Source organism: Jaculus jaculus, chromosome 5 (genome assembly GCF_020740685.1).
Source record: "Jaculus jaculus isolate mJacJac1 chromosome 5, mJacJac1.mat.Y.cur, whole genome shotgun sequence".
NCBI classification, from domain to species: domain Eukaryota; kingdom Metazoa; phylum Chordata; class Mammalia; order Rodentia; family Dipodidae; genus Jaculus; species Jaculus jaculus.
Window position 1 is genome coordinate 45,560,746 of NC_059106.1, and position 24,689 is coordinate 45,585,434.

A 24,689-nucleotide genomic window follows, 5' to 3' on the forward strand; every position below is an offset into this window, starting at 1 on the left:
AAGTTACAATTTTCAAGGTAGGGTTTCACTCTAGCCCAGGCTGTCCTGGATTCACTAGTCTCGGTGGCCTTGAACCCACAGCAGTACTACCTCTGCCTCCCAAGTGCTAGGATTAAAGGTGTGTGCCATCATGCCCGGCTATGCTTTTAAGGTTTTTGAAATGTGTTTTATATTGTCTTCAACAGTGCACTATTGTGTGATGATTTGGTAATTGGTACAGTGGTGCACAGCTGTAATCCCAACACTCAGGAAGTGGAGGCAGGAGGTCAAGGTCAGCCTCAGCTACATGATACCCTGTCTCCAGAACCAAAGATACTTCATCGGCTTTTTTTTTTTTTTTTTTAATTTATTTGAGAATGACAGAAGGAGAGAGAAAGAGAATGGGTGTGCCAGGGCTTCCAGCCACTGCAAATGAACTCCAGACATGTGCGCCCCCTTGTGCATCTGGCTAACGTGGGACCTGGGGAACTGAGCCTCAAAACGGGGTCCTTAGGCTTCACAGGCAAGCACTTAACCGCTAAGCCATCTCTCCAGCTCCAGCCCCATTTTGTGGTATTTTTAAAAATATTTTTATAAAATTCATTTGAAAGAGGCAGATAGAGTGGGTGTACCAGGTCCTCCAGCCACTGCAAATGAACTCCAGATGCATGTGCCCCTTGTGCATCTGGCTAACGTGGGTCCTGGGGAATTGAGCCTCAAACTGGGGTCCTAAGGCTTGACAGGCAAGCGCTTAACCACCAAGCCATCTCTCCAGCCCGGTTGGTTGTTTTTTTTGAGGTGGTGTCTCACTCTGGCTCAGGCTGACCTGGAATTCACTATGTAGTCTAAGGGTGGCTTTGAACTCACATCAATCCTCCTACCTCTGCCTCCTGAGTGCTGGGATTAAAGGTGTGCGCCACCACACCCAGCTTCCGTGTTTTTAATGCAGAAATCAGCCAGTACATGGGGCTGAAGTATCAGTATTTTGAATTTATCTAGCAAAAGGTAGATGATTTTTCAGTTATTCCCAAACCAATACTGCTGTAATCTGTAAGTGCACTTCAGAGCTAAGTAAAGACAAGTCTAAAATCACTAGAAAAGAGAGCATAAGAAAATAAATAAAGTTTACAGACATGAACAGCCAGTGTCAGAGAATTTTGAACTTTGTAATTAAATGCAACAAAAACAGTGAGCTTGTGATAGGTCAACAAAGATGAATATCTTGAGTCAACAAGTGGCAAAAATGGATTGGTGACTGTAGCATCTTCATCTAGTTTGATCTTGGGGTGGTACAACCCATAAATGCTTTCTCAGGTCTTATTACTGTTAAGAGCTTTTACAGGTACTTCTAAAAATGAGAAATCATTTACTCATTGAAGACATGCAAATTAAAAATTATTAATTATGTTCTCAATCCAGGGAATATAGTTAATGACTTTTGTATATACCCCATACTGATCTGCTTCCCCACAATTAATAGAACCCCACGACACTATTCCTCCCACAAACCATCTCTGTGTCTCATTATCTAGAAATACAAGTGGCCCTCCACTGTCACCTCTGCAGCTGTCTTTGCCCCCAGCTTCCAAGCCCGCACAGAGCATGTTGCTAGTTACTCTTCCTCCTGGGTAGAGCCTCTTTTCATATGCAGTAGTGCATTTTTGATGGTCAACAATTGGTATGTCCACAAACATTAGACTTCTAGCAAGGAAACCCCTTTGGGTTAATCCCCACCCAGATACAGTTCCAGTGTCATGTGTCCTCATTAGGGTTGCAGCTTCTTTTCTTGGCAGACAAATAGGCATGATGTTGCTGTTGATGACAACTTTGTTCTTCAGTTTAATTAGTGCTATGTCATTGTCAAAGCCAACATCATGAGCATAACCTTCGTGTATAAAGACAGCCTCCGCCCAGGCTTGGGTGTAGTGGGGTGATAACCTCTTCAGGATTCCCATGCGAATGTCCAGAGAGGATGCAGCTTCTTTTTGCCCGTATACAGCATGAGCAGCTGTTAGGATCCAATTGTCGTATAAAAGCGCACCTGCAGCTGTAGCTTCACCCAGTAACAGGACTTGCCAAGGAAAGTACCCAAGCTTGGCATTTTGCCCTCCAAATATACGACCACTTGTAGTACGGGTGGACAGTCCACAAACTGAGGGAGAAGTCCAAATGGAAGCTTTTATAGAGGTCCACTGCTGCTTTCCTCAAATTTTTACCTCTTTAAATTCCATCCCAAAGAATGGTGTCTCCCTATCAGGCATGGTGAGTCTATTCAATAGCATGAATCCTTAAAGGTTCTTATCTCTATAGAAAATATGATTAAAAACTGATGTTCAGAAATGATTTTGTTTTGGAAAAAGTATTGAAGTTGGGTATTGTGGCACACTTTTTGGTTTTTCAAGGTAGGGTCTCACTCTGGTCCAGGCTAACTGGAAACTATGTAGTCTCAGGGTGGCCTCCTACCTCTGCCTCCCAAGTGCTGGGATTAAAGAGTGCGCCACCCACACCCAGGTAATGGCACACACTTTTAATCCCAGCACTTGGGAAGCAGAGGTGGGAAGACAAGATAGGGGAGCTATTAATGGGGCAGACAGGAACTGTATGAGCCTGAGACAGTAGGAGCAAAAGGACATGACTTTGTATTGGCTTGTTTTCCTTTGTAAATGGGTTTACTAGGAGTTCTGGGAAAGCAGGAACTAAGTGTGTTGGTAGGACTTGCAAGATTACCTTTACCTTCTATGTTAAAACCAAAAATGTGCTCAAAATGAGAATGTTGCAGCTGTGGCCAGAACAGTTCTAGTCTCGAAATTAGTATTTTTGGTTGATGTAGCCAAACACTAAATTTTATTGTGTCTTTATTACAAACTAATTACACTTGTTAATGTAGTGTGCATGTTCCCTGTTGTGGCGGTGTACTTGGATTAAAACTTACATTGTGTTGGCCAGATACAGGTTTAAAAAAAAACTAATTTAAGCCAAATAACACAGGGGTAATGAATATATTATTACCTTACAGATTTTTTTAAAAAAATTATTCTCAACTATTACTGGAGCCAATTCTGGTAAAGAAAAAATTTAAGTACTATTAAAAGGCAGATTGCATTAATGTTTAAAAACCTAGATGCCATTGAAAACAATTGCTTAGGGAAATAATGAAGTTAATAGCTTTGAGTTTTAATAGCATTTTTACAGAGAAGTAACTCAGCGGAAGAACTTGTGTTTATAAGTGTATAAATGTTTGAGATAATTTTTTTAATAATTTTTTATTCCTGCCTAGTTATAAGGTCAGAAATAATCGAATGACTGATACAGTCAGCAGCTTAACAGCCTCCACATGGAAAGGGGTAATGAGACAATGCTACTTGGAAATAATAACTTAGTCTAAGAGCCAAGTGATGAAATTCTGCTCTGCCTGACTCACCCATCCTCTGTGTCAGTTATAATCTCCTGGGTAAATATGTCCATTACCTGGATCGCAGACTGGTGGAGATTTTTCTCCTTTGGGGCTTGTCCAGAATCCATCAGCCTCACACACATATTTACCTGCAAATCATTGGAAAATCAAAAATGTTGGCTGCATGTGTAAGGTGGTTGTCGTTTGCTTGACTACCCCTTGAAAAATGATTCTTGAGCACCTGTGGGGGAAAGATGTGTGAATAACCATTTTACATGATTTCATAAATAGGAGGTCTCTGCATTACCATGTTTGCTTGCAAAGTGGAAACCTTTTAGATGTGTAACTTGAATATGTATCAAGATCTCAAGTGCTTAATGATAAGGTTTTGACTTGTTAAATTAAACCATTTGGAATATATTGTGTGTTTGTAGTAGTCATTTACTAGATAAGATCTGTTTTCAGATTCTCACAAATTGACATTAAAGTCACTTTAGCTGTAATATTTTACTTAGTGGGTGGGAAAAGGATTTTTAATCCTTTCCCTTAGCCAAATTCATATCCAGATCTTGAGGGCTCAAACTCCAAATATTGCCCACCCCCTCATGTGAGAAATGTGCTTACTGTCATTCCTTTTCATCGTGTAGAAGGTTGTACAGCTGTACTGAACCTCTGCTTTGTAGACGGTCACTTCAGGGCCTGTGATGTATTCCAGGTGGCCATTGGGTATATCATCAGGAGGGCCACAGTCCACAACTAGTAAGGAAATGGGAGAGATTCCTTTGTGACTTTGGACTGACAGTGAGAGGGTCTATGAAGCTTGCTTACTAGCATGCAGAGGTCCTGAGTTAAAGTCCCAGGACCACTAAATGAGTCAAAAGGCCTGGAGACTGAGCAGTTAATTTGGAAGATGTGTTCTGCCACAACAGAGCCAGTTAGTTTCCTGTGCTTGCTGGCCATTATTAACATCTCTAGAGGTGACAGGAACAGCATTCCATCCCTGCTCCTGACTACGTAACACTCTGAGAAGGACGTGTGGATGGCCTCCCTAAAGGAAGCACAGGAACACAGGAAAATTCAGTGGGTCTGGTTGGGCATAAACCAATAGACTGAAGGACTTGGCTTATTCCTGTGATCCTTTTCACAGCTTGAATATTTTGCAAGTCCAAATGGTAGAACAATAACCTGTGAGGTATTCCATCATTTAGACCCTGAATTTGGACTGGGAATCATAGATGTTAAGTTATTACTAACGTGATATAACCTGCATGATACAAAAATCCTGTTCATAGTAGCCAAAAATTGGTGTGTTTTTACTATGGATAGTAAAAGATTACATTCAAATTGTTCTCAGCACTGACCCTGGCTCCCTGCCAAGTACTCTAGGTCCTTTGTCTAGTTTTCAGTGCATCTCTGCAGGCAAAGCAGCAGAAGGCCTGGTGTGCCTACACTTGTGCAACAAGCTCTGGCAAAATGGACCTCTGATTCCTCATACTGTCGGTCACTAGTGGGAATGTGTGTGTATATAAATACAGTCTTTACATTCCTCTAAGTACTTGTACAGAAAATCATTACACAAAAATGCATGTGCAGCTTTACGTGTGATACTATGGAACTATATATGTATAACTTGGAAACAAATTGGGTAAAATAAGCATGCATCATGTAATAGGGGCACCATGTGGCCACAGAAGGGAAGGGTGTCCTGTTAATGTTTGGGTTGGTGAAGGAAGTTAATGGGATGTGCATTCATAGCATAAAGAATGGGAGGTGGGCTGGAGAAATGGCTTAGCAGTTAAGGCACTTGCCTGCAAATCCAAAGGACCCAGGTTTAATTTCCCAGCACCCATGTGAAGCAAGCCAGATGCACCAGGTGGTGCATGCATCTGGAGTGAGTTTGCAGTGGCGGAGGCCTTGGTGCGCCCATTCTCTCTCTCAAATAAGTAAAAATAAAGTGTATTTTAAAAAATTAGTATTGGAGGAATAGAGTTCAACCCAGAGCTTCACGCATGCCAGGCAAGTAAAGCTGTGCCACTGACCTACACCCCCAGCATTTAGTGGTACTTTGGGGAGATGGACAAGAGAGGTTTTAGAAATTTCAACAGTTACTTCTACAAAAATACACAGTTTTCCCAAAATTATATGACTTACTAGTTTTCAAACTGGTAAGGTATACTGTTAGTCTACATTGTGTGTGTGCATGTGTACATACAGAATTACTTCCTGACATAGGATAGCATATATACTTGTCCACACATTTGGAATATGTGTAGTTCAAGGGGTAGACACAAAACAGTAACAGTGATCAAGCTCTCATGGGGTGGGTGATGGGTAGTGATGTTTTTGTTTTCTGTATTTCCTATCTTTTTTTTTTTTTTTAAAGTTTATTTGAGAGCAACAGAGAGAGAGAGGCAGAGAGAATGGGCGCACCAGGGCCTCCAGCCTCTGCAAATGAACTCCAGAATCTGGTTAATGTGGGTCCTGGGGAATCCTTGAATCGGGGTCCTTAGGCTTCACATGCAAGCACTTACCTAGGCCATCTGTCCAGCCCATATTAGTCCTATCTTCTATGAGGAGCATTATTTTATACTTAGGGGGAAAATATTTTTAGAGCACTGATTTGCTTCCCCAGTAGCTTGCTTCCTCTTTAACTGAGAAAGAGTAGGAGAGGAGAGCATATTTGGAATTCAAACCCTGATCAACAGGATCATCAGAGGTGGGGCAGAGAAGCAGCAAAAGTGGTAAGGATGGCAGCAGGAAAGACAGGGTTCACCACATGGCCTTACTGCTGCACTCTGGCATTGGTTGGTCCCAAGATCCATCTTTCTGACACACAGCAACAAATGATTTCAGAGGCATGGAACCCTGAAGAACAATTAAGAAAATGAGTCCCTTGTGGACACCATCAGGTCATTTCCCCAGAGCTGGGCTCCCACCTTGGTCCCATGTCTACTGTACCATGCTCCCAAGAGGGTGGGGGGTGCCAGCCACATGACCTACAGGAACCTGCCAAAAGTTCTGCTGGTTTTTGTCACCTCTGTATCTCAACATGTTGGCATTTTGTGAATCAGGTATAACCTTTGCTGCTATTTGTAATGTGTTTTGGCTTTACATCATGTCCAAGAACGTATTTTCCTACTGATTTCATGATGATGGGGATAGAAACCCAGCTTCACAGAGCTACATTTCCCAGCTCCTTCCATTTATTGCTGTTACTTCTGGAAATATATTTTTAAAAATATTTTTAATTTAGTAGGGAGTACACCAGGTCCTCTAGCCACTGCAAATGAACTTCAGATGCACGTGCCACCATGTGCATCTGGCTTATGTAGGTTCTGAGGAATCAAACCTGGGTCCTTCGGCTTCACAGACAAGTGCCTTAACAACTAAGTCATCTCTCCAGACCTGCAAGTAATACTTTTAAAAATCAATCATTAGGACTGGAGAGATGGCTTAGCAATTACGTGCTTGCCTGTGAAGCCGAAGGACCCGGTTTGAGGCTCAATTCCCCAGGACCCACATTAGCCAGGTGCACAAGGGGGCGCACGCATCTGGAGCCCTGGCGCGCCTATTCTTAATCTCTTTCTCCCTCTCTATGCCTGTCGCTTTTAAAGAAAAATAAAAATATATTTTTAAAAACCTTTAATAAAAAAATCATTACAATGAAAGATGATGGCATAGATAGAAATTGTATGCTTCAAAAGATCAAGGTTAATTTATCTTTCAATTAAATGAGAAATGGTAGGGATGTAGCTCAGTTGGTAGCACCCTTGCCTAGCATGATTGTAACCCTGGTTTCAATGCTCAGGCACACCAGAACTCAGGAGGTGGAGACAAGAGGATCAGAAGCTTATGATCATCCTTGGCTACATAACAAGTGCAAAGCCAGATTGGGCTTCATGTGACCCTGTCTCAAAAAAGAATCTAGGGGAGCTGGAGAGATGGTTTAGCAGTTAAGGTATTTGCCTACAAAGCCAAAGGACCCAGGTTCGATTCTCTAAGACCCACGTTTGTCAGATGCACAAGGTGGTGCATGTGTCTGGAATTTGTTTGTAGTGGCTGGAGGCCCTGGCACACCCATTCATATCTCTATTCCTCTTTCTGTCAAATAAAAAGAAAATAGGAAAAAGAAATTTAAGACGCTAGGCGTGGTGGCCCACACCTTTAATCCCAGTACTTGGGAGGCAAAGGTAGGAGACCGTTGTGAGTCTGAGGCCACCCTGAAACTATATACTGAATTGCAGGTCAGTAAAACCCTACCTCGTCGGGCATAGTGGTGCACGCTTTTAATCCTAGTACTCAGGAGGCAGAGGTAGGAGACTCACCATGAGTTTGAGGCCACCCTGAGACTGCATAGTGTATTCCAGGTCAGCTGCTTGAACTAGAATGACCTTACCTAAAACAAAATAAAACCTACCTCAAAAAGCCAAAAAAGAAACTGGGGAGGTAGCTCTGGTTAAAAGCACTGACTGCAATACTGATGACAAGAGTTTACGCTGTCGGCACCCACATGAGCCAGACAGGTAACAAGTCTGTAATCTTAAGGGATTTATATGGCAGACAGCCAGGAGAATTCTGAAGCTCAAAGACCAGCTAGCCTGGCCTTCCTGGTGTCAAACATCAAGAGACACCCTGTCTCTTACGAATGTGGAAGGAGAGGACCAACATCCCAAGGATGTGCTGTGACTTCACCCAATGTGCGCATACAGAGAAAAAACTGAGCAAGTTTGCAGTCCAAGGACCAGTGGAATAAAACCTGGCCAAAAGTTTGCAAGGTGGGAACTTGACCCTCCACAAACTACAGATTGCATAGCTAGCTATCATTTCAATGTTATTACTTTTTACTACTGGGATTCGGTGACAATTTTGAAGACCATAAAGAGGACATGTTAATCTCTTACCTGTGCCCTTAAAGTAACACAGCAAGCATTTTTTAAAATTATACTCCTTCTCCCTTAACAGTGATCACTATTTATAACTTTGCAGAATATACTCTTTCCAGGGCTGGCTAATTTTTTTGTGGGCCCAGGAGTTGTTTCATGGGAAGGTCATCAGTTGACCAAGGGAGGACCTTAATTTAATACAGGTGCTCTTGCAGAGCTCATGGCCCAGGGCTAGAGGGCTTGCCTTTCTGTTGTTTCAGCCACTTTACAAATAGCTGCTACAATGTGCAAACAAAAAAAGTTGCCATTTTCCGCTTGCCTACAAAGCTTAACAACATGGATTCCATTCCCCAGTAAAGCTGGATGCACAAAGTGAAAAAACAAAAACAACAAAAAAGTTGCCATTTTACTCAACATGGCAATCCTCCTACCTCTGCCTCCCAAAGTGCAAGGCTGAGATAGGAAGTTCACTGTGAGTTCAAGGTCAGCCTGAGACTACATAGCGAATTCCAGATCAGCCTGGGTTAGAGCGAGACCCTACCTCAAAAAACACAAGGAAAAAAAGGTGCTTGTAAAGCCTGATGGTTCCCTAGCACCTACATAAAGCCACATGCACAAAGTAGCTCATGTGTTTGGAGTTCATTTGCAGTGGCAAAAGACCTTGGAATGCCCATTCTCTCTCTCCCATCCTGTTTCTCTCTTTCTCTGCTTATAAATAAATAAAAATATTTTGGCTGGACGTGGTGGCACATGCCTTTAATCACAGCACTCAGGAGGCAGGCAGAGGTAGAAGGACCGCCATGAGTTCAAGGCCTGAGACTATATACTGAACTCCAGATCAGCCTGAGCTAGAGTGAGATCCTACCTCGAAAAAACAAAAAAAAAAAAAAAAAAAAAGCAAAAGCAAAGTTTTAGCCAGGCATGGTGGTGCGTGCCTTTAATCCTAGCACTTGGGAGGCAGAGGTAAGAGGAGCGCCATGAGTTAAAGGCCACCTTGAGACTATCATGTGAATTCCAGATCAGCCTGGGCTGGAGAGGGAGACCCTACCTCAAAATACCCCCCACCTCAAAGAAAAAGGCTGGAGAGATGGTTTAGCAGTTAAGGTGCTTGCCTGTGAAGCCTGAGGACCTAGGTTCAATTCCCCAGTACCCATGTAAGCCAGATGCGCATGGTGGCGCATGCATCTGTAGTTTGTTTGCGGTGTCTGGAGGCCCTGGTGTACCCATCCTATCTTCCCCCTCTCTCTTTCAAATTAATAATTAAAATTTTATGAAAGTAAGGATTCCCCTAAATAAAATTTTCCATAGCCACCCCCTTCTTGTCTGCTGCAAACATTTCTTTCCCCCATTTACACACAAAAGAAATTCCCAGACCACTCCAGCTTCCATGGGCCCTTAAGTTTTATTTATACTCACTTGCAGAAGCTCGTAGCCAGTGTCACAAAAGACAGAGAAACTGTCTTTGAGGATGTATTTGGCTTGCACAGGTGAAATGTGGCCATTGGGTGGCACCATTGGATCAGGGCACGGCTGTGCTGGAAAACCAGGTTTATTGTTTTGGTGTGGTCTGAATTGTTAAATTCTTGGCTTATAAGTGAAACGAGGTAGAAAACAAGCCTGCCCCAAGCACGGTAGGATTCTTAACATAAACACCAAAGATGAAATGAAGCTCAGTGACTTGCACAAATTAAGATGTGTTGCTTTGCCTAGGACTCAGCCCCACATATGTAAGAATGCAGCTGCCGTAGATGGGGTTGTGCTCTGTGCCTAGCAGGTGCAACCATGGCTTAACACCAAGAGTGTAACTTTAAGGAAAAGAGCAAGACTGGGTTTAAATCACAGCTCTTAGGTTCTGGGTGTAGCTTACTGGTAGAGACTTGGAGGTTATGGGGAGCTAGGATAGTGCTTGGCTAAGTGACAGGAAGGAGGACATTACGATTAACTTCATAATCCCCCAGAGGATGTCATCTTGGCAAAAAAAAAAAAAAAAAGTCCCAGGGGCTCAGAGACGAGAAACCAAAGATCTAAGGAGTTCCATGAAGGGTTTCCTCTCATTGGCACCCACCCATAGTGCTCAGGCCACTGGGGAGAAGCTGGCCCCCCAAAGTGACCTGCCCAGCCCCTGCCCTGAGGCTTTATACTATTCCCCACAGCCACCCACAGCTTTCTGAATCCCCTTGTCCCTCCAGCACCCAGCTAAACTGCTGAGTGCATGTCACCAGCCAGTGTCTGGTGGCTCTCAGTCTGCAGGGAACCAGTCTTCAAGGACAGCGTTGGCTCCTTGGGAATCCAGGGCTGCTAGCATTTGAGGGTCTGTCATGAAGAAACGTGATGAAAATTCCTGAGGGGCCCCAGGAGGCAGTCCCAACAGCCAAGGGGGTTAGCTCAAAGTGACGGTGATGCTCTGCTGCAGACCCTCTGAACTTACTCAAACCTGGTCTCCCTTCCTAGGCCTGGCTTGGAAAGAGTCCCATCCTGTGACGCGCCTTGGCACTGCAGAAGAGACGGAGCACAGAACCTCTCGGCTTCCCGCCTGGACCTCAGAGTCACTGGCTCACCTGTGCTCCTGTAGCGGATCTTCCAGCCTGTGTGGTCCCCTGACTCATCAGTGACAAAGGCGATGGTCACAGCGTTGCTCCTTGTTTCAATCCTGTGGGGCAAGGTCTTCCCACAAAACGGGCCATAATCCCCCTCGCCTGTTTGAATCTGAACAAGGAGAGGCCTTGAAACTCCAGGACCTGCTGCACTGGTCCTGCCTGGGTTAGAGGGAAACAAACTATCTTCAGAAGCTCAGGATCTGTGGGTGGGACTGCCTGGGGTCACAGGGTGAGTAACCTTGTCCATCCTTCACTCTGAAGCCACAGCCTGGCTTGGGCCCCATTGGGAAGCTCGGGGGGGTTGGCTGAGGGGGATAGGAACATGGGGTGGTGCAAAGGAGATGGGAGCTGCTAGGGGGAAATACCAGGCGAGGGGCTCAGCAGCCATACCTTGAGGGAGTCATAGGGGCACTGGGTTTCAGGGTGCATCTCCACATCAAAGGACTCCACGAAATCCAGGGTGATTCTGAAGCCCTCCTCCAGGCGGATGCTGTAGGTGCAGCTGGAGAGCTTGGGGTATGGCTGTGGGTATTCCGGGCTGCTGATCTCCCCTGACCTCCTGGTGAAGACCTGGCCTGAGCACAGGGCTGGGGAAGGGAAGAGGACAGGTGGCACAATTCAGCACCTCACCTGTCCGCTCAGGGTCTGGGAAACGGTGGGAGAATGGCTGCGACATCTGTGCCCCTGTGTCTCACCAGGACACCTGCAGCCCCAGAAGGCATCAAGAGAAACCAAATTCAAACCCCGACAGACAGCTGAGGAGACAATTAGGATTTTTTTTTTTTTTTGGCAGTACTAAGGATTGAGCCCGTGACCTCACATATACTAGGCAAATACCACTGAACTATATTCCCAGCCCTTAAAGGAACAATTAGGAAGGGGACTCTATTGTTGAGCTTTGGCTGAAACAGGTGGCACTAAAGATAGACGACAGTCACCAGGGACCCATTCCTACCCAGAGAAAGTATGGGGTGTACCCCATCAAGAGTCACAACCTCAGAGTTGAAGGGCATGAGGAAGAGAAGCTCTGCCAGGGGGAAGCAGGCTGCCGACCTGTGGTCCTCCAGAATTCAGGGAAAGAGAAGATGGCCCCTCAGAATTTCTACATGTCCCCTTCCAGCAGTTCCCAAGTGCGTCCACTAGGAGGCTCCCACCTATACGTGGCATGCACCAGCCCAGCCCCCTTCCCAGCCTCTATGAGGTCTAGAACTGGCCCTGGGTTAGGTCACCAGTGTGCACAAGTCTGCTGTAATTCTTGGGGCCACTGACCTGCGCTGCTGGAGGTCGAGCTCCATCTCAGAGGAGGGTTTGTCCCCATCCCAGCCGCCCCAGGGTGCAGAGTAGGGGATACAGGCAGATTGAGTGGGAGGCTTGTAAGAAATGGAGAGTCCCACACTGCTCTCTTTTTTCCCGAGGTAGGGTTTCATTCTAGCTCAGTCAAACCTGCAATTCACTATGTAGTCTCAGGCTGGCCTCGAACTCATGGCGATCCTCCTCCTCATGGTGATCGTCCTACCTCTGCCTCCCAAGTGCTGGGGTTAAAGGCGTGTCCCACCATGCCCGAGACTGGCTGTTCCCTAGGGGATGTAGGGGCACCAGCCTGTTCTCCTGTGACACCTCACCAGGTCTCTGCTTTGGATCAAGCTCCCTCTGATCAACACACACAGTCCTGCATTGGCTTCTAAACAGGAGCTGGCCAGTGAAGGCATTCCCCCCCCTCACACCCTGGGGGTTTAGGTGAAGCCCTGCTGTCTTTAGGCCTAAGTGACCCATGTAGCAAAGAGGGGTTTTGGCCCTAGAAGGAGCGCCCGCCATCAGGCCATGAGGGCTGAAGTGGGCACAGTTGTGCTACGACCCTCCTGACCCTCCTTGCCCCCCTCGCAGAGACACACAGCCATAGTGCAGGTGTAGGTGGGTTTATTACTGTTATGGGGGGGGGGGTTCACAGAGCACCGCAAGTGACAGTCATCCTGGCCTGACCCAGAGCTGCAGCCCTTGATCTTGCCTGGCATCTGACCCAATGGGCTGGGCAGGCTGAAGCTGAGGGAGGTCAGAGGCTGTGCACTAGGAGAGAGATGGGAAAGTTAAGAAGGTTGAGGGAAGCAGGGCCAAGACAAGTGGGGAAACGGGATGGCCTGGACAGTGGAAGCCAAAGGGTCGTCACCTTCCTGGAGGACAGAAATGGTGGCTATGAACCCACCTGGACCCTCCACCCCAAGGTTCTGGGTAGAAGGGAGCCCAAGAGTGCCAGAGGCAAGCCTACATAGGTCTCTCCACTTCCCACCTCACAGCTGGTTCAGGTTCACAGAGCAAGGACAGGTACCCGATGTGGAGCTAATACGTGCTAAGGAGCTAAAGAGGCAAGGAGAGCGAGCCAGTGAAGAATGGAGGAGTTAGGCGGGGACAGGAGGTCAAAACGACCAGGGCCCAGCACCCCTGGAACTCTTCAGGCACAGCAACTGAGGCATTGGGGAGCTGGGGCAACCCGGTGCAGTGTGGCCTGGTGGGCATCCTCCCCTCACCTGAGCAGGTGCGTCTGTTCTGGTGGAGGACATAGCCTGCTCGGCAGGAGCAGTAGAAGCCTCCCAGATAGTTGTGGCAGTAGTGGTCACAGGGCTGTGCGTCTCCTGGGGACACTTGGCACTCATCAATGTCTAGGGAAAAAGGGGACGAGGCAGGCAATCGGGAGGGAAGGAGACATGACAGAGCCCAGGCCTTGGTGGCCCACCTGAGAGGAGGTGTACTGCAAGGCCAAATGTATCACAGACCAGGGGACCAGAGATATAAATACCATCTATGCTAAACCAGTGAGACAGAAGTTAAGTGTCGCACCCAAAGTAGTCGTGGAGGGAGCAGCTGGCCATTAACCCAGTGCAAAGGGGCTGATGAGGGTCCATAGAATGCAGAGGGATTGAGCCAGGTCACACACACGGCCTGTGCAGGGGCCAGAATCTGAGACTCCAAGCTGCATGCTGACAGCTTGTGCAAGCCCTGTGTGTCCTGGGGAATGCTCCTGCTGGTGGTCTTCGCTTTTCCATTGCCATGGAGTCATGAGCTCACGCATCATTACATCATCAGTGGCACAATGGGGCTCATTTGGCGACACTGACACTTGTGTGGTGGATGATGTCACATCATGGCAGGACTCACCTCTCTTGTCGGTTTGACCCAGAATCCAATCCCAGGGGAGATGGAAGCACAAGATTGAAGGTAGGGCAGGACTGGCATAAGACAGTCACCCCAGCTGCAGCCAACCAGACCAGGACCCTCTGTTGCTCACCCTCTGCAGCATAGAAGGCCTCAAAGCCTGTGAATGGCTTCTCATTGGAGAAGTCAGAGCGGAAGGTGACATTCATGCTGGAGTCTAATGAGTAGAAGGTGTCGTTGCCAGGTGCCCGCTCTGTATCTGTGCTCTCTTGCCCACACAGTGTGGCCAACACCTTGGTCCCTGAAGTCAACTGTAGGGACATGGGTTAAAGGGAGGGAAGGCAAGACCCAGGCCTGCCCTCCCTCCTGGTCAGATCACACCCGGTCCCTAGGGCCACCCTAGTCCACAAAAGGTCCCCAGACATGTGCCCCAGCAAGCACCTTGACGAAGTCATACTCGCAGCGGTAAGAGAGCTCCAAGTCAAAGTGGGTGAAGTAGAGACGCAGGCGGTAGCCAGGGGGTGCGGTCAGTGTCCAGCGCCGTTCCTGGTGGTTGGCATACTCTCCTGGGAAGCCAGGGGAAGTCAGGCGCCCAAACACAGGCTCAGGCCACTTTGTGCCTGGGGGTGTGGCCATGGAGCCACCCAGCAGACCCAGGAGGAGCAGCAACCTGTGGGCAGAAGAGCTGTGGTGAGAGCCCAGGCCCGTCTCCCCGTCCTGGGGGAGGTCCTGGGGCTCGCACCCACCTCATGGTGTACAGTCCAGCTCTGTACACCAAGCTCAGCTCACCTCTGATCTGTTTGTCCAGCTCCTGGCTCTACCCCCAGTCTCCCTGACGCTGGCATTCTGGGAAAGCACCCCATGGTTCCTGCCTGCCTTACCTCACTTCCTGGCAGGAAGGCCAGGTGGCTCCAGGAGCCAGTAGCTGGGCCTGGGCCACAACAGCCTGGCAAAAAAAGCCCGCTCAGCCCTCTCCCTAGCCACAGTGCTTCTTCCCTGCTGGAATCTACAAGACCCTGTGGGTCTAGGCTTCCATGACAATGTAGACTGCAGAGATGGAGGAAGTCCACAGGTAGACCCCCAGCTTCCTCTCCAAACTCCAAGAGGAAGTGGAGAAAGGAATTTTGGAAAGCAGGCAACCAGGAGGAAAGGGAATTTGCATCAGGAGCATGTTGCAGCAGTGTGAAGGTCGCAAGGACAGGTGGGAGTGAATATTCTACAAGAGACTTCTGAACTTGAAGTGGTCAGCTTCCTGGTCCTGATTCCATGATACAAATTGGGAGAGAATTAAAAATATATATATTTAGCCGGGCAGGGTGGCACATGCCTTTAATCCCAGCACTCGGGAGGCAGAGGTAGGAGGACTGCTGTGAGTTTGAGGCCACTTAAGACCACATAGTGAATTCCAGGTTAGCCTGAGCTAGAGTGAGACCCTACCTTGAAAAAAACAAAGAAAAGTTAATATGTGTGTGTGTGTGTACATGTGTATAAGAGTCTCTTTCTGCTGCAGAGGAACACTTTCCTGCTTTAAGTGAGTGGTGGGGAATTGAACTCAGGCCAGCAGGCTTTGCAGCAAGCGCCAAGTTCTAAGACTTCTCCCTGGATCCTACTCCCTTTTCCGTCATAGTCTTGCTTGTAAACCAGGCTGTCCTTGACATGCAGCAGCAGTCCTGCTTCTGCGCCCATTCTTTTGGGGGAGTGAAGTTCTATCTCAGTGATTATAGAAATAAGAGTGGAGATGCATGCTGGGCATGGTGGCACACACCTGTACTACTAGCACAGGATTGAGGCAGGAGGATCAAGAGTTCAAGGACAATATAGGTTACACAGAGATACTCTGTCTCAGAAAATAGAACAAAATGAAACAGAACAAACTCGGGCAAAAGTTTCTAGAAGGAAAAAGGGGGCTTTGAAGTGTAGCTCAGTAGCCGAGTCCTAGCTGGAGGAGAAAGGTTGAGGGAGAGGGCAGCAGCACTGGCTGAGGGGGTGAAGCTGCTCACCCGTGAGAAAAGCACACAGGCCCCTGACTAGCTTGTCTAGTCATCGAGTGCACATGCGTGTGCGTGTTGATGTGTGAGCATGGGTACGCGCAGACCCTGGTTGTCAGAGGACAACTTTTGAGCTTTGGTCCTCGTCTTTCACCCTGATCGAGGCAGGGTCACTGTTCTGTTTACCAAGCTAGCTTGTCCTCGCACTTCTGGTAAGTTCTCCTGTCTCTATGTGCTGGAATTAGAGAAGGCAGCCACAGCTTCTGGCTTTTACAAAAGGTCTTGGGATTGGAACTCAGGGACCCCATTTTGCAAAGCTTGCTGGCCTGAGTTCAGCTTCCCAGCCACTTACTTAAAGCAGGACAGGTGTTCCTTTGCAGGAAGGCAATTTTTTGTGTGTGTGTGGGGGGGGAGTACCAAAATGGGTGCACCAGTCTTTTGCTATTATAAATAAACTCCAGATGTGTTCACCACTTTGTGCATCTGGCTTTACATGGTCCTGGGGAATTAAACCCAAGCTGGCAGACTATAAGCAAGTGCCTTTAACCACTGAGCAATCTCCCCAGCCCTAATTGTTTTATCCACTCAGCTATCTCTTCAGCCTAGGCTTGGCCACCTGTCCTCAATAGGCCAATAAAGAAACAGGTAATAATGAAAAGCAGAGAAAGAATTGTCTAATGTGGCCGACCACCTGGGGAGTAGGAAGAGGTCCAGTGACACCCTGACCCCTAGTCCATTTTAGGTCCCTGAAGTAATGTTAGGTTGAGAGGGCATGAGGTATGCAGCCCTGGTCAAAGTGTGATTCCATCCATCCATCACGGACACATCCATGTCTCACCTCCAGTCTGTCCTGCAAGGTGGCTTGGCCGGTTGCCAGCAATGTGTGAGTCTCTTCCTGGGAGACAAGCTCCTCCTCTGGCAGCCATCAGCCTTCCCCTTCCTCCGGCATGAGATTCCTGGGTCCGTTGTCATTCTTTGAGTCAGTTCATAAATTCAGAGAGTCAAAGGGAGAAGCACAAGTGTTTCTATCACTTAAAAAAAGTTATTTAGGGGGCTGGAGAGATGGCTTAGCGGTTAAGCGCTTGCCTGTGAAGCCTAAGGACCCCGGTTCGAGGCTCGGTTCCCCAGGTCCCATGTTAGCCAGATGCACAAGGGGGCACACGCGTCTGGAGTTCGTTTGCAGAGGCTGGAAGCCCTGGCGCGCCCATTCCCTCTCTCTCCCTCTATCTGTCTTTCTCTCTGTGTCTGTCGCTCTCAAATAAATAAATAAAATTAAAAAAAAAACAGTTATTTAGGGGCTGGAGGGATGGCTTAGAGTATAAGGTGGTTGCCTGCAAAGCCAACAGACCCTGGACCCACATTAGCCAGATGCAAGGGGGCACACACACCTGGAGATTGCAGTGGCTGGAGGCCCTGGAGCACCCAGTCTGTCTCCCTCTTTCTCTGTCAAATAAATAAAAATGAAGACATGTTTGTTTGTTTTTTTAAAAAAAGCTATTTAGGAGGCTGGAGAGATGGCTTAGTGGTTAAGTGCTTGCCTGTGAAGCCTAAGGACTGGGGTTCAAGGCTTGATTCCCCAGGACCCACGTAAGTCAGGTGCACAAGATGACGCATGCATCTGGAGTTTGTAGTGGCTGGAGGCCCCGGTTTGCCTATTCACTCTCTCTCTGCCTCTTACCCTGTCTATCTGTCTGTTGCTCTCAAATAAATAAAAATTAAAAACAAACAAAGTTATTTAGCCAGGCATGGTGGTGCACACCTTTAATCCCAGCATTTAGGAGGCAGAGGTCGGAGGATCACAGTGAGTTTGAAGCCACCCTGAGACTACGTAGTGAATTCCAGGTCAGCTTGGGCTAGAGACCCTGTCTCAAAAACAAAACAAACTGGGTGAGGTGGTGCAAGCCTTTAATCCCAGTACTCAGGAGGCAGAGGTAGGATTGCTGTGAGTTCAGGGCCACTCTGAGACTACATACATAGTGAATTCCAAGTCAACTTGGGCTAGAGCAAGACCTACCTCAAAAAAAACAAACAAAAAAGTTAAATTATTTTTTTCAGGCAAGCCCAACAGATTGGACTTTTTTTTTTTTTTTTTTTTTTTTTTTTATGAGAGAGCGAGAGAGAATTGGCATGCCAGGGCTTCCAGCCACTGCAATCAAACTCCAGATGCATGTGCCTCCTTGTGCACTTGTGTTACCTTGTGTGTCTGGCTTGTGTGGGATCTAGCAAGTTGAACATGGGTCTGTAGGCTTCATAAGCAAGCACTTTAACTGCTCAGCCATCTCTCCAGCTCAAGTTAATTATTTCTGTGTGCATGCCAGTGTCTCTTGCTGCTGCAAACAAATGCCAGATATGTATACCAGTTTGCATTCAGCTTTACATGGGTGCTGGGCTTCACAAACATCTCTGTTTAAAGAGCTTTCCATAGGAGATTCAATTAACTGGCCAGTTTGTACTTGGATACATGCTGACATGACCTTGAACTTGGTGTTTTTCTCTTGGGATAAGGAGATAAGGGACAGGCACATTTCTCCTCAACAGAGGAGATTGATTCTGGGTGGGTAACAGCTTATGGAGTAAGGGCATGAGAACAGTTTGTCTCTTGAGGGTCCCTACATACTTAAACTGACAGGGCCGGGCATGGTGGCGCACACCTTTAATCCCAGCACTCAGGAGGCAGAGGTAGGGGGATGGCCGTGAATTCAAGACCATCCTGAGACTACATAGTGAACTCCAGGTCAAGTGGGCTAGAGAGAGACCTTACCTCAGAAAACCAAAAAATAAAGGAAAAAAAAAAAAGCCATCCTTTCTTGCTTACAAAGGCTGCTGGCCTGGGTTTGATACCCCACTTCCCACATGAAACCAGATCCACAGTGATGCATGTGTCTGGAGTTCCTTTGCAGTGACAAGAGGCCAGCCAAGGGGAAACACCTGCCCAGGGCACTCACTGTTTCTAAAAGCAATAGTAGGAGCTGATTAAACAAAAAACCCCACGAGGTGCCTGTGTGGACCTCAAACAATTTTTGCATCCTTCTACCTCCCTTTCACCCTAGATAAACTGGAATTATAGAAGCCCACCACAGCTTTTGGCTTTGATGTCAGGTGTGGGGATCTGAACTCAGGTCGCACAGAAAGCACTTGCTCCACCAAGCCCTCTGCTCAGCCCTGGGAAAATGACTCCTGTCTCTGTGCCTTCAGCCTCATAGCGAGAGAAGTCAGACATCTCCTCCCCTCTTTCTGCAGGTGCGCACGTGTGTATGCGTGCAGACTGGGACCTTTTGCCACTGCAAACTCCAGGTGCTCGCATCACTTTCTGTGTCTGGCTTACGTGGGTGGCTTGGGAACTGAATGTGTGCCAGCAGGCTTGGCAAGCAGAGGCTTTTAACCGTTCAGCTATCTTCCCAGCCCCCATGCCTGTTTTTTTTTTTTTTTTAAGATTTTGTTTGTTTTTTTCGAGGTAAGGTCTCGCTCTGGTCCAGACTGACTTGGAATTAACCATGTACTCTCAGGGTGGCCTCGAACTCATGGTGATCCTCCTACCTTTGCCTCCTGAGTGCTGGGATTAAAGGCATGTGCCACCACGCCCGCCTTAAGATTTTATTTTTATTTATTTAGTTATTAGACAGGAAGAATGAGAATGGGCATGCCAGGGCCTCTAGCCACTGCAAATGAATTCCAGATGCATGTGCCACCGTGTGCATTTGGCTTACATGGGACCTGGAGAATCCAAACTGGGTACTTTGGCTTCACAGGCATGTGCCTTAACTGCTAAGCCATCTCTTCTGCTCCCATGCCTCTCTTTTGTCTTTTTTAAAATTTTTATTAGCATTAGCCATGATTATAAAAAATTATCCCATGGTAATTCCCTCCCTCCCCCCCCACTTTCCCCTTTGAAATTCCATTCTCCATCATATTACCTCCCCATCACAATCATTGTACTTACATATATACAATATCAACCTATCTTTTGTCTTTTTAAATTTTTATTTACGTGGGTACAGGGGAATCAAGCCTTATTCGCAGATAAGCGACTTAACCACTAAGTGATCTCTCCAGCCCTCCCCTCCCCCAACGCCTGATTTTATAGACACTCCTTGAGAAATTAAAATGAAGCAGAAGACTGAACCAAAGTAAAGGACATGCCTGTAACAGAATGACACAGAGGTGTCAGGATATTTTTTTCTTTTTTCTAAAAAATATTTTTATTTATTTGAGAGAAAGTGAGAGAGAAAGAGGCAGATAGAAAATTGGGCATGTCAGGGCCTCCACCACTGCAAAACAAACTCCAGATGCATGTGCCACCTTGTGCATCTGACTTACTTAGGTCCTGGGGAGTTGAACCTGGATCTTTTGGCTTTGCAGGCAAGTGCCATAACCACTAAGCAATCCCTCCAGCCCTCTTTTTTATTTTCATTTAAAAATTTTAATTTATTTTTATTTGAGACAGAGAGAAAGGGGGGAGAGATAGAGAACATGGGTGCACCAGGGCCTCTAGCCACTGCAAATGAATACAAGACACATGCACTGGCCTCAAACTCTTGTTAGTTTCTTACCTCGGCCTCCCCAGTGCTGTGATTAAAGACCATGCCCAGACTTGCTGGGTTTTTTTGAGGCAGTTTCTCACTTTCACCTAGATGGACCTGGAACTCCCATCTGTAGCTCAGGTTGTCCTCAAACCCAGAGATCCTCCTACTTCAGCCTCCTGAGTGTTGGGATTATTAGGTGTGTGACACCATACCTGACCCTGTTTATTTGTTTTATTTTTTGAGGTAGGGTCTCACTCTAGCTCAGGCTGACCTAGAATTCACTGTGAGTCTCAGGGTGGCCTCAAGCTCACAGCGATCCTCCTATGCCCGGACATATATCAGATTTGTAAACTTACCTCCTTCACTCCCTCTCTTAGAAAACTACTTCATTACCCAGGACCCACATAAACCAAATGCACAAGGTGGCACATGTGTCTGGAATTCCTTTGCAGTGGCTGGAGGCTCTGGAGCACCCATTCTCTCTCTCTTTCTCTGCCTCATTCTGTCAAATAAATAAAAATATTTTTAAAAAAATGGGAAGTTGGGTGTGGTGGCGCATGCCTTTAATCCCAGCACTTGGGAGGCAGAGGTAGACAGATCACCATGAGTTCAAAGTCAGCCTGAGACTACATAGTGAATTCCAGGTCAGCCTGGGCTACAGGGAGACCCTACCTTGAAATAAAAAGATGAGGGTGGTGAGATGACTTGGCTATTAAAAGTGTTTGCAAAGCCTGCTGGCCTGGGTTTAATTCCCCAGTACCCACATAAAACCAGGTGCAAAAAGTAATGTTTACCTGGAGTTTGTTTACAGAAGCAAGAAGCTCTCACACACCTATTTTCTCTCTCCCTTTGCAAGTAAAGCAAACATTTATTTCTAAAAAGTGGGGCGGGAGCCAAATGTGGTGGCATACATCTTTAGTCCCAGCACTCGGAAGGCAAAGGTAGGATTGCTGTGAGTTTGAGGCCAGCCTGAGATTACAGAGTGGATTCTAGGTCAGCCTGGGCTAGAGTGAGACTTTAGCTCAAAAAAAAAAAAAAAAAAAAAGTGGGATGGGGGTGCTGCAAAGATGGCTTAGTGGTTAAGACATTTGCCTGCAAAGCCTAAGGACCTAGGTTTGATTTCCCAGTACCCACGTAAGCCAAATGCAAAAGGTGGTGCATGCATCTGGAGTTTTATTTGCAGTGACTGGAGTCCTTAGTGTGCCCGTTTTTCCTTTCTCTCTAATAAATAATCAAAATAGTCAAGCATGGTGGCACATGCCTTCAATCCCAGCAACTCAAGAGGCAGAGGTAGGAGGATCGCTATGAGTTTGAGATGACATAGTGAATTCCAGGTCAGCCTGGGCTAGAGTGAGACCCTACCTTGAAAAACATAATATAAACAAATGAAAAAAAAAAAGTGTATTTTTTAAAGCCAGGTGTTGTGGCATACACCTTCAATCCCAGCACTTGGGAGGCTGAGGAAGGAGGCCAACTTGTGCTAGAGTAAGACCCTGTTTTATTTAAAGAAAAAGAAAAAAAAAAAACAAAAAACAGCTAAACCAACCATAAAAAGCTCCGAAGGAGAGAACTAGCTAAGGGAAAAAGGAAAACCGACTGACTAATCAACTATCCTGAGAAAACTCACAGCAGTGTAAGGCAAAGCCATCATGGGTCACCCTTGTCTCAGCTATGAGCAAAGTAGATGTCACAGTGCAAACACCGAATAGCTAGTTAACCAAGGTGGGTGGGCTAAATCCTCACGTTTGCAGGGCCTCGCACATGCTGGGTAAGTGTTCTTCCCTCTGAACTGCATCTCCGGCCCAAGACGACCTCTTTCCCCTGCACAAAATCACCAGATGATGGCCGACACTGCCAAGCCCACAAATAGCCAGGCAGGCATGTTGCTCAGAGCCACGAGGATGAGAAAACGACAGTCTCCCACTGCACACATTCAAGTACAACACAGATGGCTTCAGTGGCCAAGCCAGGCCATAGGCTGTTTTCACACACGCACCCTTACGTGGAACAGTGCTGCAGCCAACACCAGCTGGGCAGCCTCGATGCCAGTCAGTTCTTACTGTCTACGGGGAAGTTACATCAGATCCAGTTGTGGGCTCAGTCCCAAAAGAATGGCTCTACTTCAGACAATTCCAAGTCGTGACTACCTAGACTTGTGACCAAGTTCACCTGAGCCCTATGCTCCTTTTCTTAGATTCCACCATTTGGGATGGCTCACAGAAGTGAGGCACACACTGGATTACCAGAGGACCTTGGAAAGGATACACAGAGTGAGGGCTCGGGGAGGGAGGCACACACCCTGGGCGTGGGCAACCTGGTATTGGTCAATGCAAATCCTTCGCTTTCCAGCCCAATAACACTGGGTCTCTTCTTGTTCCTCTGATCACCTTGTCTCCCGAGTGACCTGCTAGGTGCTGAGGCTCAGCTCCAACAACTTCATTAGCATGAGGCTAGGAGTTGTGCACATTATGAATGACATTCTATCAGAAAATTCTAAGTGTTTTGAAGCTCTGTGACAGGTACTGAGGACAAAGACCAAATATATTTCATGTGACATCAGAGAATTTCTAGAACAAGCAGCTAGAAGATGGAAGGCTGTCTTCAATCCAGCACAGAGATCCACTTGAATCCAGTGCACAGCCAATTTGACAAATTAAAAAAATCTAGACATAAGAGAACCAGGTGTGGTGGCACCTGGCTTTAATTCTAGCACTTGGGAGTTTGAGGCCAGCCTGCAACTAGCGAGTTCCAGGTCAGCCCCAGCTACAGTGAGACTACCTGGAAAAGAAACCAAAACAAACAAAAAAATTAAAGATTTCTTCTATTTCCCAGTCCACAAAACTAACCTATTTAGTCTTGTGCAAGAATCTTGAGTATGTATCAACAAATCAGACTCGAGGGCCCTGTGGTAGCAGGTGTAGGGACTCAAAATGGCATAGGCCAGGGGTGGTGAGCTTTTTGCACTATGGTAGATGGTCCAGAAGCCCTTTGATCTGTCACCTGCTGATCAAATTCAGGGCTGTGTTAACAAGCTTCTAGTGGAAGCTACACCACAGGCAAAGGCCACTGGCCATCTGGAAGGCAGAGTGCCTGGCAGAGCTCTGCACCAGAATGAACAGAAGGCAGAGTGAAGACTGGACTTATCCTGTGTTGCTGCCCCTCGAGGTAGACCTGTCTGGAGTGTGGTGGGCGGAGGGGGCAGTCTACGGATGTCATTTTTGGGGAATACAGGTGCTTTTGGCCTGAGCTGCAGCCTATGCGGTCACCTAGGGTCAGTGTCACTTGGAAGGGGAGCTGCCTTTTCAGGAGCCACATGACCTCTGGCACATCACCTCACATTTTGGTAAGGCACTAGTAGCACCTTCCCAGCAGGTGCCTTGAAGACTGGGTGAACTGAGATGATGCTGGGGATCTGGAGCCAGGCCCACCTGGATCCGTTGGAGCTGAGCTCACCAGTGGCAGGCCCACAGGAAGAGGCAGTGGGAAGGTCACAGCCTGAGGCTAGGATCGCCCAGGGTTAGAGGGCTGGAGAGTTTAGGCTGAAATTTGACCTACTTCCTAAGCCAAAGGTCTGATCATGCTGAAACCAGTGAGCTGATGGACCAGCCTGGCTGTACAGCCCAGAGATGGACAGTGATTGCCTCAAGATCAGAGTTGGTGACAGAGCTGGACAGTGCCTCCTCACCCTGCTGGCCTAGAATTGTTCCTGCCAACACACAGCCCTGCACAGCCGCTCAGGTGAAAAGGGTTTTTTGTTATTTCCAGGGGAGTGAACCAAGACCACGCCCATTCCAATGCATATTGGGCTCCCAACCTGGAGGCTCAGGTTCAGCACCTTGGAGAGGGGACACCCCCCCCCCCACCTCTGCACCTGGAGGAACTTCTCTGAGAGACATCACCTGGTCAAATGGTCAAGTGACTGGGTGCTAGCAACTTCCCTTCTGGGGTCACTTCTACTCTCTGGATGGGACTGAGATCCAGGTGTTCAGCACCTGACTGAATGTTTTAATGAGCTGCTCAGGACAGGGCTGATGATTGCTGGATGTGTACCAGAGGTCAAGGGGGTGGTCCAGTGTCACATCTGGAGCACCCCATGCAGACCCACACACCCAGAAGTTTCAAAACTGATGTAGTTCCCTGGTGGGATCAGCGAAGGTCAGGGGACATGAAGGACAGCA

At 47.3% G+C, this 24,689-nt stretch overlaps 1 protein-coding gene across 1 annotated transcript; it reads right to left on the reverse strand.

Annotated features, from left to right (window-relative positions):
• Window positions 1–1,274: 1,274 nt before the first annotated feature.
• Masp2 (MBL associated serine protease 2) lies at window positions 1,275–14,771 on the reverse strand. Its single transcript, XM_045150886.1, has 11 exons — window positions 14,747–14,771; window positions 14,442–14,670; window positions 14,134–14,311; window positions 13,376–13,507; window positions 11,244–11,440; window positions 10,815–10,962; window positions 9,673–9,791; window positions 6,160–6,238; window positions 3,998–4,129; window positions 3,448–3,522; window positions 1,275–2,131 (listed from the first exon to the last, which is right to left on the reverse strand). The coding sequence occupies exons 1-11, from the start codon at window positions 14,749–14,751 to the stop codon at window positions 1,368–1,370; spliced, it is 2,058 nt and encodes a 685-aa protein (XP_045006821.1). The 5' UTR covers window positions 14,752–14,771; the 3' UTR covers window positions 1,275–1,367.
• Between the last annotated feature and the right edge of the window lie 9,918 nt (window positions 14,772–24,689).